The sequence below is a fragment of the Cimex lectularius genome, unplaced genomic scaffold (genome assembly GCF_000648675.2).
Source record: "Cimex lectularius strain Harlan isolate CLEC.00 unplaced genomic scaffold, Clec_2.1 scaffold17, whole genome shotgun sequence".
Taxonomy (NCBI): domain Eukaryota; kingdom Metazoa; phylum Arthropoda; class Insecta; order Hemiptera; family Cimicidae; genus Cimex; species Cimex lectularius.
The window spans coordinates 80,241-96,933 of record NW_019392640.1 but is presented as its reverse complement, the minus strand read 5'-3'; the positions used below and the strand labels follow the sequence as shown (position 1 = coordinate 96,933).

The 16,693-nt window shown below is 34.3% G+C and overlaps 1 protein-coding gene and 1 non-coding gene across 4 annotated transcripts in view; one reads left to right on the top strand and one right to left on the bottom strand.

The window, feature by feature from the left end:
- LOC112127434 overlaps positions 1-16,693 on the bottom strand; it is a 66,830-nt gene that overhangs the window by 13,439 nt on the left and 36,698 nt on the right. For all 3 annotated transcript variants that reach the window (XM_024228451.1, XM_024228450.1, XM_024228453.1), the window contains one exon: positions 1,901-2,012. In XM_024228451.1, coding sequence (XP_024084219.1) covers positions 1,901-2,012 — 112 coding nt within the window. The remainder of the gene's footprint in view (positions 1-1,900; positions 2,013-16,693) is intronic.
- Trnaa-ugc lies at positions 1,018-1,089 on the top strand. The gene has a single exon. It is a non-coding gene; the product is annotated as a tRNA-Ala (tRNA).

The window sequence follows — 16,693 nt, the reverse complement described above, 5'->3', positions numbered from 1 at the left end:
TTATTTATTCATAATGTATAATAATAAGTTTTATTAATTGAATCGTTGTATTTTTATTTTTTAACCAAAACTTTATAAATTGTATACAACCAAAAGAAAAAGTCTTAAAGAAACTAATTCAACTATAATGTCACACCATGAAAATGTACAGATAGTTAAAAATAAATAAATAATCAATATAATAAAAATGAAGTGATCAAAGTGGAATCAATAACTGTTTTCTTATTATTTAATTTTGGAAGCTTTTCAGTTATATTCTTCTTTATATATTATATATTTTATATATTATACTTTATATAATATATTACTTTATATATTTTTCTTATATTCTTCTTTCATAATAAGTCTACATTGTCGTGTTACTTGGTTTCTTTTATTTGCCTTTTAAATTATTATACAAAAGAGAAAAATGTGGAAGATGCTTACAAAATAAGTGAAAGGCTTTCAAAATTAAAAGCAAAACAGATGGAACTAAAGGTTTCAGTTTTATTGGTTTATCTTATGATGATGGAAGTCCAAAAAGTACGCCGAATGTCGAGGAAAGAAAAAGTGATTTTAACCCAAAACTTACCAGTTTTGGGTTGCAAATGATGTAGAGCATGGTATCATAAAATGTGGAAGAGGAATAAAATATAGCAATGCATGATAATTCTGTAGAACATGTTAAATCATAGCATGCAGCATTACTCTGAACAAGTTATTGAAAAACAATAATATTGGCAAGTATCTTTTGAAAGGCAGTACAATCTATTATTATAATTGCAAACATTATAATAATAAACTTCAACTCTGCTTGTAATTGATATTCAAGAGTATTCTTAACAAAATGGGCTGCTTACGTTTAATTGTAATCTTTGCCTTTTAACCCTTGTGTGTGTGCATTGTTCTCTGTTAATTCCTTTTATTAACTGATTTAATATTAGAATTTTCGCCGTAGTAAAGTCATTAATATATTATTTTCAAATAAAAAAAATCTTTTGGTTCATGTAAGACCTAGAAGGCCTGTCTTGTACATCAGGGGATGTAGCTCAGTGGTAGAGCGTTCGCTTTGCATGTGAAAGGCCCCGGGTTCGATCCCCGGCATCTCCAGTTAATTTTTTTTAAAACCACTGGATTAGTTGATTACTTTTAAGCTCGCTAATTTTTTTCATTCATAGTTCAAGCATTGACATTTAAACGTGTAATAGTGTAAAATGAATATATTCCTGAAGGAAAGCAGAATAAAATTAAACTGTGCATTTTATGATAGATGTAAAGTCACATCTATCATGAAACAGTAACTCCACATATGTTAAAAAATCATTAATGAAATATTTATTTTGAGCAATAAAAATAGTCTACTTGATGTCAGCACTACAACTTGTATTAAACGAAAAATTCGTAGATGACTTGTTAAACTTTCGCGAAATATATATTTAAAAAAAAATAGTAATGTATAATTGTTTATCAACAGAAAAATACTGAAAACAAAAGAATTTTTTTCATAACTCTAACACAACCGTACATTTTTTAACAAGATAAATTTTCCAATTTAATTCTCAATCCTCGAGTTAGCATCATGATAATTGTTATCGTCACTGATTCAAGTTCAAGAGAGATAAAAGAATGTTGCGATCGAACCGGTCGAAAAATGTATTCTCGAACCAGCATTTTCAAATAACCGTATATTTGGTAGACGTTCAAGTTTGACGTCAATGCAGACGCTATTGCCTTGACCCGAGTGGAAATATTTTCCAAACGAAATATAAAATTATTGCTGTTACAATAAATAAAATACTGCTTACTCACAACTACCTGAGAGTCAAATTAAGTATGCTTGCGTTTACATACGCAAGAATAATTTTGTACAATTGGCAATGAAAAACTAAATTGATTCTATTAAGATTTGATTCATAAATACCTAAGAACCTGAAAATCCAGAATGAGAATGTTCCGAAGAAAATAACCCGTTTTTTAAGATTAGACACGTGTCCGTGCGTTCTTGCCAATAGGCCGAGAACCGGCCTAGGAACCTAGAAAAAAATACACGGATGTACAAAATTAACGCATCATCCTTAAATTTTAATTATTATCTAGAGGTCGTGAGATGCGGTCTGGTGTAATGTAGGTTTAGAAAAACATTTTTTTTTATCGGGCCAACGTTTCGATCTTTATTGAGATCATCTTCAGAGCCTAGGATTTATAAACGTTGTTTAAATTATACAAATAAAAGTAAGATGAATGAAGAAAAAATGAATTTATACAATGATGTACACAATATAGAAATTTTAGGTTTAATCAAAGTATTATTTGTACACACTCAAAGTGTGTGTTTCCTGTGTGGATATGTCACGATTGTGTGTTGTGTTGAGAGTGTTAATAAGATATTAATATTTTTTTTTGAGGTGAAAGGGACCGACAATGGTAATAAAAAGGGTTTGTCGTTCGGGCCTAGTTAGCTTTTCAGGATTATTAGGGAAAGGAGAGATAAATTGTTGGGGATTTAGACTGTGTACAATTGTTTGCGTGGAGAGTAATGATTGTTTTTATGTTGTATTATATTATTCGGAAATCGTGATGCGGTCTGGTGTGATGTAGGTTTCAGAAAAAACAGAAAAACATGCAGAAAAATATATTTTTTATATTCAGTCAAAGTATTTCTACTCACTTTGATTGACTATAAAAAATATATTTTTTTGCGTTGTATAAATTCACTTTTTTCCACATCCTACATGTATTTGTTAAATTTAAACAATGTTTGTAAATCCCAGGCCCTGAAGATGATCTCAATAAAGATCGAAACGTTGGCATGATAAAGAAAATGTGAAATATTATGAAATGAAAATATTATATGTTTTGTGTGTTATATGTATGTTATTGCCCTTCGGGGAATACTACTTTCAGATAGTTACTCCTTGTGATTATAACTATAGTGCGGATGAGGACCATCATAACATAGACTGCTATACAGACGGTTCACTTATCAAAGGTAAAGGAAGCGGTGCTGGAATCCATATACCTAAATTAGGTATCAGCATCTCCTCCCCTCTTGGCAATAGCACAAATAGAGTATTTCCACCTCTGGCATAAATCACGTCCATTACAGACTGCACTTCTTGAAAAAAAAAATCTGGTAACATCCAGAAGAATTCTTTCCCATTCATCAAGAACAAACGTTTCCAACCTTCTAGGGTGTTAGGACCTAGGTTTCGCCGTCGTACCCGTTGCATAAGTTGGTCCCAAATTTGTTCGATTGGATTCAAATCTGGACTTCGAGCAAGCCACATCAAGCACACAATCAGGTCATCCACAATACGCGCTATATGGGGCCTGGCATTACCAAGAATCCAAGAGTCTTTCACCGAAGTGGGGGGCAAATGTCACTACATATTCTTTAATTATCTGTTGTAACTGTGAAGTTAGAGATCTTCCTCGTACAACAACCAATTCGGTGCGGGAGTCCAAGGAAATGCCATCCCAGAACATCAATGACCCACCGCGGAATGCTACCTGAGGAACCATGGGGCCTTTCTCCAGAGCGTCTCCATATGAAATTACGCCCATCTGAAGATTTGAGGCCAACTTTCACCTCATCTGTAAAGAAAATTCGTCGCCAGTTCACAAGTTCCCGTGCGGATTGAGCCTGGTCACTTTTTGAGCTGTGGTAAGAAGAGGTCCACGAAGGAGGATATCGAAACATTTCAGACTTGTTTTAGGAGATTTCTTTTCTCATTACCCGTAATGCTGCAGTTTGGTAGAGCCTGATGGCAAGTTAAATTTTAATAATCAGTTACAGTCATCCTTTTTATAGCTTCTAAGAATTTTTTTAAATGATTATTATTAAAATCTGCAACTTTAGTTCTCCTTTGTGTATCCTACCTTCACGTTTTGTTTATCTCAAAATTTTTTTATTACCCCTTTCTATGACGTTTAATCCTTCTACACATGACTATAATTGTCTAAGTCGATTAAAAAACACAATATACTAAGTCTGGCGAGTCTTTAGAGTTATTATGGTATTATTGAAGGTACTAAATTGTCGCAAATGGAACAGTCGATTTCCAGGTGGAAAGGAACTTCAAAAAGCAATAGGGCGTGAATAATTTTAAATATACCAGAAAATTTAACCGAAGGGCCAATCGAAATACTCGTTGTAATTTCATTTCCAATAAAGGCGATCGTTGAGGACAATGCGAAAGAATTCACCCGAGATATTTATTTTCATCAGAACAGAACCGCCGCCATCGACTTTATCGGAGTTGGAAAACCGAATACAAGAAAATTGCAGGGGTATTGCATTGCAAATGTTATTTAATAGGTTCATGAGAGTTTTCAATTATGTTTAATTACAATTTTTGAACTTGTAAATCGGCCCGAGTTCGACGCGTGTCTCTTTGGAAACATTACCCATTTTGTAATATTAGGACAAATCATGATATTGAAAATAAATTCAAATAACCATAAAAACAACGCGTAAACCAAAAAGAGATGTTGAAACAGATCTACAAGCGAAAATCGGAAAACCAAACTATAATATAATCACGATTTTAATTATTCTTGAGTTTTTTAAATCAATGTCTCTAAATTGAAGTCTAAAAACTAGTTTCTAACAAACCTAATTTCCCCATCAAGATAAAAAAATATGATTTTTTGGGAAAAAGCTAAGAATTTTATTCTAGTGACTCCTTCAAATTACAAATTAAAAAAGTCATTCCTTGATATAAGAAAAAAAGCAAAAATAAACTGTAGCATTAAAACGGGAATTACAGTCATTTCGTTAAAGAAAATGTAAGGTTTATGAACAGAACTTTTACATTCTTTTTTTTAAACAAATATATATACTTTATATAACAATATTGAAATATACAGTTTGCTGTATCCCACTGAATGGACGGTGTCGTTTCTTGGCTCTGTATATAGAGCGAGTAGAAATGCCTGCCGAAAAGAGAATTGTACTTGACTACGAGCCTTTGGGTGCTCTGTTCGATTTTTTAGTAAACAGGGCTATTTTATTTTAAACAATACTTGACAGATATCTTGTTTTTGTATATTTTTTGAGTGCATATTGAGCAAATGTATTTATTAGAGTGAATGTGTAGTGTGAGAGAAACCCTTAAGATTACAAAGTTATATATAGTTCAATTAATTAAGGTTTTAGTTGAGATAAAAAAGTCAGTGTCAGAAGAGGCAATTGAACCCACGACCTTTGGCTAGATACGCCGCTACTCTACCACTTGAGCTATCGTGACTTCGATCCATTCGGACACTAACTTCCCATCTCAACCTCACCTTTTGAATTTTCCCTCCTTGAGATGGGAAGTTAGTGTCCGAGTGGATCGAAGACACTGACTTTTTTATCTCAACTAAAAATCTTAATTAATTGAAAGACATTAATTAGTCAAGCGGACCACGAAAATTAGTGAGATTAATAAGCTATATATAGTGTTAAGAAGATGGAGTATTGTGGAGTGATGGATGGTATGTATTGGGTTGTCCGGAAAATAATGCAGGATTTTGGTATTAAACAAAAAAAAAGAAACTAGTTACTTTAAAGCAATGTTCTTTAATCAAAATATTCAGAATTTTTAGAATTGATAAAGTCAATAAATGCATTTTCCAGTTCCGTTTGATTTTTGAATATTATGTGTTGTAAGTAGTGGTCCAGGTGTCTAAAAAAATGGTAGTCAGTAGGCGAGAGGTCCGGAGAGTAGGGTGGGTGAGGCAAAGTTTCATAGCCAAGCTCCAATAATTTTTGTGACGTTACACGTGACACATGTGGTCGAGCGTTGTCATGCAACAAAATGGGCCCTTTCCGATTGACCAAAGAGGGCTTCATTACTGCCAATTTCTGATGCATGGTATTAATTTGGTTACAGTATGATTCAGCATTGATGGTTTCGCCAGGATTTAAGAAGCTGTAGTGTATTAAACCAAATGAAGCCCACCATACCGTAACCATTACCTTTTTTTGATGAGTTGGGGGCTTTGGAGCTTCTCCTTTGTCGAGCCACTGTCCAGAACGTCTAGTGTTATCGTAGAGAATCCACTTTTCGTCACATGTAACAATTCTGGCCAGAAATGGGTCATTTTTGTTTCGACAAAGAAGTGATGCACAAACATCAAAGCGCTGATTTTTTTGGCGATCGTTTAATGAGTGTGGAACCCAATTTTCGAGTTTTTTCACTTTTCCAATCGCCTTGAGGTGGTCAGCGACGGTCGTTTTACTGACTTTGAGTTGCTCTGCAAGTTCTCGAACAGTTGTTTTGGGGTTTTCTTCCACCACTGATCGCAGAACATCATCATTAAGAGAGGAAGGCCTTCCACGACCTTCTTCATCTTCAAGGCTGAAATCTCCCTCCCGAAATTTTTTAAACCACCTTTGCACAGTGCACTCATTAACACAACCCTCGCCCCAGACTTGGTTAATGTTTCTAGCCGTTTGGGCTCCGCTTCGGCCGAGTTTAAACTCGTAAAAGAAAATCGTACGAAATTCTCGCTTTGACATTATAAGGATGACTGAATTATTTCCAAGTAGCGGAATGCTACAGAGGTAAACAAACAATATCATTTGGAAGAGGATTAATAAGTGTTGACATTCATACAAATGAGTAATCCTGTAAACGTAAACAGAATATTTTATATAGATTTTTTTTAATGAAAACTTAAAATCCTGCATTATTTTCCGGACAACCCAATAAATAGGAAAGAATTTAAGAATGAATGAGAATGAAATGGGACTTATGTACTTATGACACCCCCTAAAGCCTAATTCGCCAGCGGGATGGATAAACCGATGTCTGAGCCCTCCCTTTTAAAAAATGATTCGTAAGCTCAATTATGTACGTATGTGCAATGTAACTGTTCAGCTAATATAAATTTATCAGTCAACAATTTAGCACAAGGTCCAAAAGTGGTGGTGAAAGATGAGGAGCGATGTCACGTAGAAGAAGATTAGGTGCCTTTTAGTTTGTTATAAGATGTAGATGTTGTATAAAATTGTTGTTACAAGATGTAGCGGCTATCGTGTTTTTTTTTATCCTGATGGATCGTCCAACATAAAAAGCGTAAGGTATGACAGGTATAGGTGATTCGTTTGACTTGCGTTTACTCGCTGAACCCCAAATCATATGTCCTTATTGGTTTAACATGACTTTGTAAGACTCAACCTTTGTATTCAGAAGGTAGTATAACTGTAATTCGGTATCGTAAGTGCTGTACAGTTTGACCATCCCGATTTTGGGCAAGATACATTCCTAGGTATTTGACTGTATTGGGTAGGAGCAAAATTTCCCCTGTAGCCTTAGTGATTTCGGTTAGATGCCAGTTTTTCTGAATTTATCTGCAAATAACTAACTATTCCCCCTTCGACAGCGTTGCAACACTGTCTGCAAAAGGTGCCATTTTAAGTATAATATATTTTAAGTGAGAGAGTGTTAGAGATAGAGATAGATAGATAGATAGATAGATAGATAGATAGATAGATAGATAGATAGATAGATAGATAGATAGAGATAGAGAGAGAGATAGATAGATAGATAGAGAGAGAGAGAGAGAGAGAGAGAGAGAGAGAGAGAGAGAGTGTGAGGGAGTGAGAGAGAGGAGGGGGAGAAGGAGAGAGAGAGCGAGAGAGTGAGAGAGAGAGAGTGAGTGAGAAAGAAAGAGAGAGAGAGAGAGAGAGTGAGTGAGAGAGAGAGAAAGAGAGAAAGAGAGAAAGAGAGAGAGAGAGAGAGAGAAAGAGAGAGAGAGAGATTGTGAGGGAGAGGGAGAGGGAGAGAGAGAGTGAGTGAGAGTGAGAGAGTCAGAGAGAGGAAGGGAATGAAGCAAAAAAAGAAAAAAAGGGTGGATGTTTTTCGACTATGTATGCTTTACGCCAAGTGTTTAGGGGTCTGACAATTTATCCATATCACAAGATTGATTATTTTGAATTAGCCTGTAATTTTCGTCTCCAATATACGTGGGCGAGGGGTCGGGGAGGGTGAAATAGGATTATGCCAAATAGGGGTATTAATAGTCCGAACATCTAGCCAATTATCAAAGCCCTTTTCTTTTGCCAGATTGAGCCCCGCGGACCTTTTTAGCACGTTTTGGCTCGTCGTCGGGCTATTTTAACCAGAAGCCGTAAGGCCTCTGCCAATTGTCTTGCACAAGATCCCGTTTGTAAAACAAACGCAGTTCGCGGACTCACTTTCGTCCTGGGAGTTTCGTTCGGTTTATCAAGTGTCCAAATCGTTATTTATTTTACAAATTAAAATGTGCTGCTTTGCAATTAGCAACTAAGAAACGCCTATTTTTTTTTTTAAGGAACGAAGGCTCAAAATTAATAGTTTTTAGATATTTCAATAAATCGTCTAATAATGATAATAAATTATATCTTTTAATTATAGCATTTTTTCTTTGTCCATTATGCCTAATTATTATTGTATTAGTTTTTAGTGCCGATTTAGATGTCCTAGGCTTATCTTTATGCGACGTTTCGACATCTTTTATGCCATCTACTGACGATTTGAAACTAATCCATCAAATTAATCATCTCTGACAATGTGTGGTGATTAGTAAATTTAAACAATGTTTGTAAATCCCAGGCCCTGAAGATGATCTCAATAAAGATCGAAACGTTGGCACGATAAAGAAAATGTTTTTCTGAAATGTTCATCACACCAGACCGCATCCCACAATTTCTCAATAATTATCTCTGACAATTTTTTTTATTATCGCAACAATATTTACATAACCTAGCTAATTGGTGTAAAGAAAATCTGCAATGTTCTGATTTGTTACAATCAGCTGGGGTCTCCAAATAGGATTTTTTACCCACGTAAACTTGACAAAAAAGAGGGCTAAATCTATTTGAGATTTGGGAGGCATAGTTGATTCGAAAATGTTTTTTAATGATCACATAAGTTACACCGCCTCGTGACAAACAAGAACTTAAGGTTTATCTATCGTAATACTAGTCACTTCTGGGATACTTCAATATCTTTTCTGTTCTTCAGTTAGACTTCTTCTGAGATTTTACTTTCCCGTCTGTTCACCTAATTTTGAAAAATATAACAATACCAAAACAAAATTCGAAAGTATTATACTTTAAGATATATACTAGGAATACTGCCATGTAAAAATAGACGTAAATTTTAATGCCTGCCGTTGATTTATGATATAATATGTTATTATTAAACCATTTATGTTTAGTGGTCTAATTGACCAAAGTACTTATTTCAATTGATTATTCTTTTATGTAAGATCTTGGTCGGAGATGAAAAAGGTAGTGTCACGAGCGGGATATGAACCTACGACCTGCGGCTCCATACGCCGCTGCTCTAACCACTTGACCAATCGTGACTTTAGAAGTTGTGAGAAGGTCGTGGGTTCGAATCCCGCTTGTGACACTAACTTTTTCATCTCAACCAAGACAAGATAAAAGAATAGTTATTATTAAAGTGCCTTAGTTAAATTTATTCATACCGTTCGTAATAGTCAGTAAATACCTGGTAAAACTATTGGTATTTCTAAAACTAAATTGGTATTACATACTAATTTTTTCAGTTTTACAGATTCCAGTATGCTTTCTTATAGCTTCTCAATTCCTAGATGTTTAAGATTAATGAACCAATTCTGCACTGATGTTGATATTCTTTCATCTTCAAGTACTAACTTTTTTAAAGGTGTTTTTGTATGTGCAAACAAATCAACCACAGATTAAAAGCTTCCTTTTCATGCTAAAAATGAAAAAATGCCTCATAGCAAACATGTTTAAAAAAATATTTTTAAGACTAAGAACTTAAATTTAAACGTTAGTAAAATTACTAATTAAGCACTGCTAATGTATTAATAAAACAAACCTATCTAATGATTGAATAATAAAATCAAACTTGCAGAACTTGATCGTTGTTCAAAAATCCTACTTAAACATCCGGAAATATCTGCTTTACGTTTTCCGTGTTTAGATGATACCAGGCCCTCCCATATAATCGGGATTAAAATAACTCAGGTATAGACGTGTTGGATTACAAAGGATCACAATGAAACATCTTCGTTCTACCTTCCACAAAAAAATCAAATTATTAGGATTTTGACCTATACTACTTAAAATAAAGTAAAACGCGAACTTGATAAAGTGAAAAAGTGATTTTATGGGTGAATATATTTTTTTCGTCTGTAACATTCAATGATGGATCATGTTGTCAAAACTGACAGTATTGATAGTACAGCATTCTAATTATTTTTATTTTATTTTATTTATTTACAGTCCAAACAGGTTTGGTACCCAAGCTTAGGGCAGTCAAGCAACACAACAAAACGATCATTATAATATAAACTACTAAAAAAGGATATAAAAATAAAAATAACAGCAAAGAAGCGCTTACACTTTTAACAAAAAATCAATATTATAAATAGATTAATAAATAGCACAACAAAAGTAATAAATAAACCTCAATTACATTTTGAAGCACGTTCAATATATTTTTTTAAATCTGAAGGTACGATCCGCACTGATAGCGAATTTATTGCTATAAATAAATATTATTTATTTAATTATTGAAAACTGTAACCCATATCCTGGTCCTGTGCCGTGAAGGACCAAACAATTCATGGGTCCATAGTTGACGCTGGGGAACCCTAAAGCCAATACAAGATAATATCTCCGGGGAATCAATAAAATTATTTAGGATCTTCCACAGAAACACAACGGAAGCGAAAACTCTTCTATCCCCCAGAGAATCCAGGCCTACTAGAGCAAGTCTGGCTTCATAGGCGCAATGATGGTAGTTCCTAAAAACCTTCTCCCCTGTTGAATGTGCGACGTTTTAGGTGGATTTAATTTAATTAAGTATTTAATTTCCACCTATTTTTTCTTGAACCGAAATTCCAACAGTGAGATGACCCTACAGGTTTCGTGAGAAAAGAAAAGGATCGGTGTTAATCGAATATTGCTATATCATCTGCAAAGGTAAACATGGTCGATTTTATTGTTGTCAGATGTGCATCAATAAGCGATTATTTATTAATTACTATAATCAAAATCATCAGTTAGTGTTGGGGGTTTCCATGACAGGAGTTGGTGGCAAAATGTCAACGTTTCTTTATCAAGAAGTGGTTTGGGCTCCCCCTTCATAAAACCAAATTACATGGTTTCTATTGAGGCTTCAACCTCTCTGGTTCATTGTTTTCACCTTCGGTCTCCATGTTAGATATTGCATCAAGACTTTGAATCTGCTTGCTTACCGCCTTTCTCGTTATCTAGCCTTTGAGGTTATCAAGAAAAAAACTCTGGTTTAAGCACTGGGATAATTTGGCGAAAAAGTACTCATGTCCTTTTGATTCTAACTTCCAGGATCGGGATAAATGGTGTGCCCAGTTGATGGTCATACGTCAAAGGATGGACGAATGTTACAAATGTTGGGAAGAGAGTGCGCGGTCGGCTCGACAGTCTAACCGTTTGTCTTTTACATAAAGATCTGCAGTACCTTCCTACCTTGCTATCCCTTAATTCAAAAAATACAGAACTTTCGCCCACGGAGTTGAGCTGGTTTTTTTAAATTAAGAGGCGAGTTGATTTTTCTTAACTACACACCGTTTAGTGAGATTTATCCCACTGTGCTCTTTGTAACCTCAGGGAAAGGGATGATGTGATCCATTTCTTGGGTTTATGTCCTATCCTCTCGGAATTTAAATATCTCCATATAGGTCTCACCAGAACCCAGATAATTGAATTCCTTAATTGCAGGAACAGTTTGCAACTGATCAGATTCACACAACAGGCTTGGTCGTATCGTCATGATCTAACTAGGGAGTTCAATTATGATCTTTTTAAATTAGTATTATTGTACTATTATTATTATTTTATTTTTATTTACATATTTTTTTATGGTTGTAGCTTCAACATCCGACAGACGATTTTTATCCATGCCGTTATTTTATGTTATTGCATACATTTTTGTTTTGTAAATATTTTGAATTAATAAAGCATTTATTATTATTATTATTAGTGAGATTCTTTATCCTTGATGTTAGGGCTATGAAACTGTTTCGGCATTTCGACATCTTCATTGTTTGTGCGATTCTGTTAAGTTAAGCTTCGTGTAGACGAGTATTTCAGCTTATTCTTTGTTTGTAGGTGCCTTTGGTGGATTAAGTCTGAGTGTTTTTGGCGTGCGATCTTTCTAAATGGTACTTTGAATGGTGTAACTGTGAATTGTTGTTAATTTGTTCATGAGTTGTTTAGTGTTAAACGTGTTTGTATATTTCAAAATTTTCTGGTATGTTCATTTTTGTGCGCCGTGTAGTTTCATGCTAGTCTGTTTGTTGAAGGATCGTGATATTTTCCTTTGAGGCGAGTCGCGTTGTTTGATTTGACGCCAGTGTTCCTAAACGATTATGTTTTTCTTTGTCTGTTTTGTCTGTCCGATGTATTTGTCAATGTCGCTATTCACATGTTCTGGCGTATATGCCGTTTTTGTCAAATGAGTTGATTTTATCGATGTTTCGTCTTACAATTAATAGTATTCTAATTATATTCGTGTTCTTCAGTGATGTTTTAATTCTTAAGTTGTTAAAAAGAACTGTTAGTTTGTGCATTTCTTTCCCTGTGTGACTGTGTTAATAGTCTTGTCAACCTTCTAATTTGGCGGTTATAGTTTCAAAGTACTAGTGAAAGGTTTCGACATATCCCTAGAAAGCTCGAGGAAGATGGAGTATAATAAAAAAGGTTATTTCTCTAATTCGCCTAATTCTTGATCGTTTTGTAATATATAATTATTACATTGAGAGCTGATCATTAGAAAATTGGAGATAATTTGTACATTCCATACAATATTCATTTTTCACTAATGTGACATCAAATTCTCAGTGGGGTTTTAAATGATATAAATAATATATTTGTTTTGTTTCTGATAATAAAGGTAGTAATGAAGATAGTTAAAAATCAATAGTAATTATTCGGAAATCGTGAGATGCGGTCTGGTGTGATGTAGGTTTCAGAAAAACATTTTCTTTATCGTGCCAACGTTTCGATCTTTATTGAGATCATCTTCAGGGCCTGGGATTTACAAACATTGTTTACATTTAACAAATAGGATGTGGAAAAAAGTGAATTTATACAATGCAAAAAATATTTTTTATATTCAATCAATTTATTTCTACTCACTGGCGTACGCATAAAACAAACTCTTTGAGAGTTTGTAAATCCCAAGCCCTAAAGATGATCTCAATAAAGATCGAAACGTTGGCACGATAAAGAAAATGTTTTTCTGAAACCTACATCACACCAGACCGCATCTCACGATTTCCGAATAATCATCGACTAACGGTCACTAATCGCCACACATTAATAGTAATATAGGTAAATAAACAATATTAATGTATTTTGAAGGAAGAACATTTTAAAATAAATACAGCTGTTTATTGTACTAGGTAACTTTTTTAAAATTGATTTTATCATTCAATTCATTCAATTATAATAATTGAGGATTAACCTTAGTTTACATTAGGTTAACTTCAAATATAGGTCGATTCATTCACCATCGGCATTAAATTTATAATTCCTGTTAAACAGCCCCATTTTCTATGTTTGTTTCTCTATTGCCAGTAAATAAACCCAAATAAATACAAATTAAAACCCACGACTGACCATTTGTATATTTTGAAATAACAAGTGCTGGTTGTTAAACAATCGTTCTCAAAAACATCTACTAAATTTTTCTCCACTTCTTTTAACCTGACTTACGTTGAATTTTCCGAATAATTGTTTTCGTTTACGATCAACAGGGGGGCATTATTTACCCACCTGGCTCTTTGGCGAGCCCCCCTCCCCTTTTATATTTTCTCTAAAATAAATTTTCTTCCACCTCGTCCATCTCATCGCCGGTATATTTAGACGCCACGGCCGATCCGCAACTCTCGACTTGTGAACCTTGGCTGCCTCTTATAATAGTCTGTCCCGGTTTCATTACCACACTCTCGAGGAAACGCGGATTTTAACCTCAGTCGCATTTGACAGGAGAAGGCGTTTCTATAATTTGACTCGTATTTAACTAATACGGCAAGGTTTTACCTTAATTAATATGTTGGCCGAGGATAGCTATTAGCGAAAGGCGATGATTTTCCGTTTTTTCATATTTCCACGTTCAAAAAACTAAAAAGAGCATTAGCTACCCGTTTTCCTCAGGTAGGAAAGGTCGCTGGCCATTTCCTTATGGGATCAGTCGGACAAGGCTTGGGCAAGTCAATTGGGTTATGGGGAAAAGAGAGTTTTCTGTGGAACTTGGTAAATTTTTGAGGAATTAATTTTTAAATAAAGGTGATTTTAAGGTTGTTTTTGAAGGTTAGTATTGGAAACATAGTACGGAGCATTATACGTTGGATAATAATAATTTGTTGAAGTCGTAAGGAGCGGTCAAGAATGAGGTAGTTTAGAAAAAACACCTTTTTCACTTTTTTGCCGACGTTTGGACTATGCGGGTCATCATCGGGCGGTTTTTTAAAAATTTACTCAGTCCTTGAATATGACCCGAATAACGGTCGAAACATCGGCAAAAAAAAAAGAAAAAAGTTGTTTTTCTAAACTCATTCTTGACCACTCCTCATGATTTCAACAAATTATGAAACATCAGATTAAAAACACACAATAATAATAATATACGATCATTTGTTGAGTTATATCAGTTATCATACCCCTTAAAAAATACCCATAATCTGTCATAAAAAGGATTTTTATGTACATAGCCACTTGTTGTTTTGTACATTGTTTTTATATTAAGGAATTTATTTATTTTATTAATCAACAGTACTCTTATTATGTTTTGATACTATCATTGACTATTTTGCGTAATTAAAGAAAAATATATGGGTACAATATATAAGGATAATTTTTGAAAACAGATATTGAGTCTGATCAATAAATTCGAATGGTTGTATAAAAGACAAACATTAAACCAAAATAAATCTATTCAACTAAATATCTCAAGTCACGTTAATAAACTAGGAAGTATTAGTCATAAAAACACATGTTTAGATCATGATTGTAGTCTAGTCATAAATAAAAGTAAAAAACAGCTTCCACCGTATGTCGTGGAGATACTAGCATGGAACTAAATTAAATTTGCTTTACCTTGGTCTTTTAAAGACATCTCTATTCCTGCAATTATGAAGATATTGTAAACTTTATTGTATTACGCCAAGAAGTCAATGATAGCATCAAAAACATAATAAGAACACAGTTGGTTAACTTATCGTTAATTTTTTTAATATAAAAATACTAAACAAAACAACGAGTGGCTACATACCTAAAAATCCTGTTCATGACAGGTTGTGGGTACTAGCAAAAAAGACACTTATGTTTTTTAAGAATAATAAGGGTATGATTGTTATACACACTGATAAAACTAAACAAATGGTCGTCTTCTGTCAAGATGAATACATTAAAAAGTTGAATGAATTGTACAATGATGAACTAGTTTATAAAAAATTTAAAAAAGTAATAATACATTTTACATTGGATATTGAAAAGTTTAGCGGCTCCCCTCAGTTCTTTCCCGTACGTCTAAATTTGCGTTTTGTAGATAGTAAGTTTGTTTTTATGTCGATTATCCATAAATTGGATTGATCGATTGATTGAATTGATTGATTTATTCAAAATAATTAATAAATAGTCTATTTGTAAAGTCGACTGTCGCAGACAGGTTTGGGGCCAGGAACATTGTAGTAGTAGATTGCGAGATTTGCTTCGGAGTGGACAGTGACATGGACACTTGTTTTAATTGATATTCATTTTCCGCTATGAAGTCTGATGTCATAAGTCTGCTACACATGAGATATGTCTCTGTTGATCTTATGAACCGACTGTAAAATCAAGACACAAAGGATATATAAATATATGGAGGATTGATCCAAGCATACCGCCCTACAGTACTCTTGCATCGAGCGAGCAGTACTTGGAGTATTCTGATCTTTGTCAGAACTGAAAGCTTTGATAGGTAGGAGCTTACATTAGTTAATAGAAGATTTAAACTTCTCTCTCTCTCTCTCTCTCTCTCTCTCTCTCTCTCTCTCTCTCTCTCTCTCTCTCTCTCTCGACTCTTACTTCAGTACTTGTTTGTTCAATAGTCATGGATTGAAAAATCAAATTCGACCGAAAAAGCATTTATGGAAGAAGTGTTTTTGAAAAAAAAAAAAATTGGTGTAGAGACTTTAGTATAAAAATGGAGTTGTTTCAAGGGCACTATTGCGATTTTTTCCGTCTCGGCGGCTTTAAATTAAAAGAGAAATCCAAACCGAAAGTGCGCCACTTCTTGTGACCGGTGCCAAATGAAGTGTAAATAAAGATCACAATACTGACCTTCCCAAGTCAAAGAATTAAGGGGTGCTCTAAAAAGCCATTGTGAACGTTTTGAAGTTTTCCTGTCGGACACGCTCAACTGGAAACCGGCCAGCCCCAGGCTGTACGTCTGTAAGACCTGCAATCCGGTTTCTTCCGATTTAAAACAAATGTCATGCTCCTTTCACCCTTTAGGATATTTTTAAACACTTCTTTCTCAAGATTTATCTATATTTTCCAAACAGGTAAGTGCAAAAGGCGCACATCAATAATATGGGAAGCAAAGGGTTTGGAAGAAGAAAAATGTTAGGATAGGTGCCACCAACTCATGATGAATGAGAGTTTAAAAATGTCGTTGAGACCCTCTGCTAATCTCGACTCCAACCCTGAACGCCAATTTTA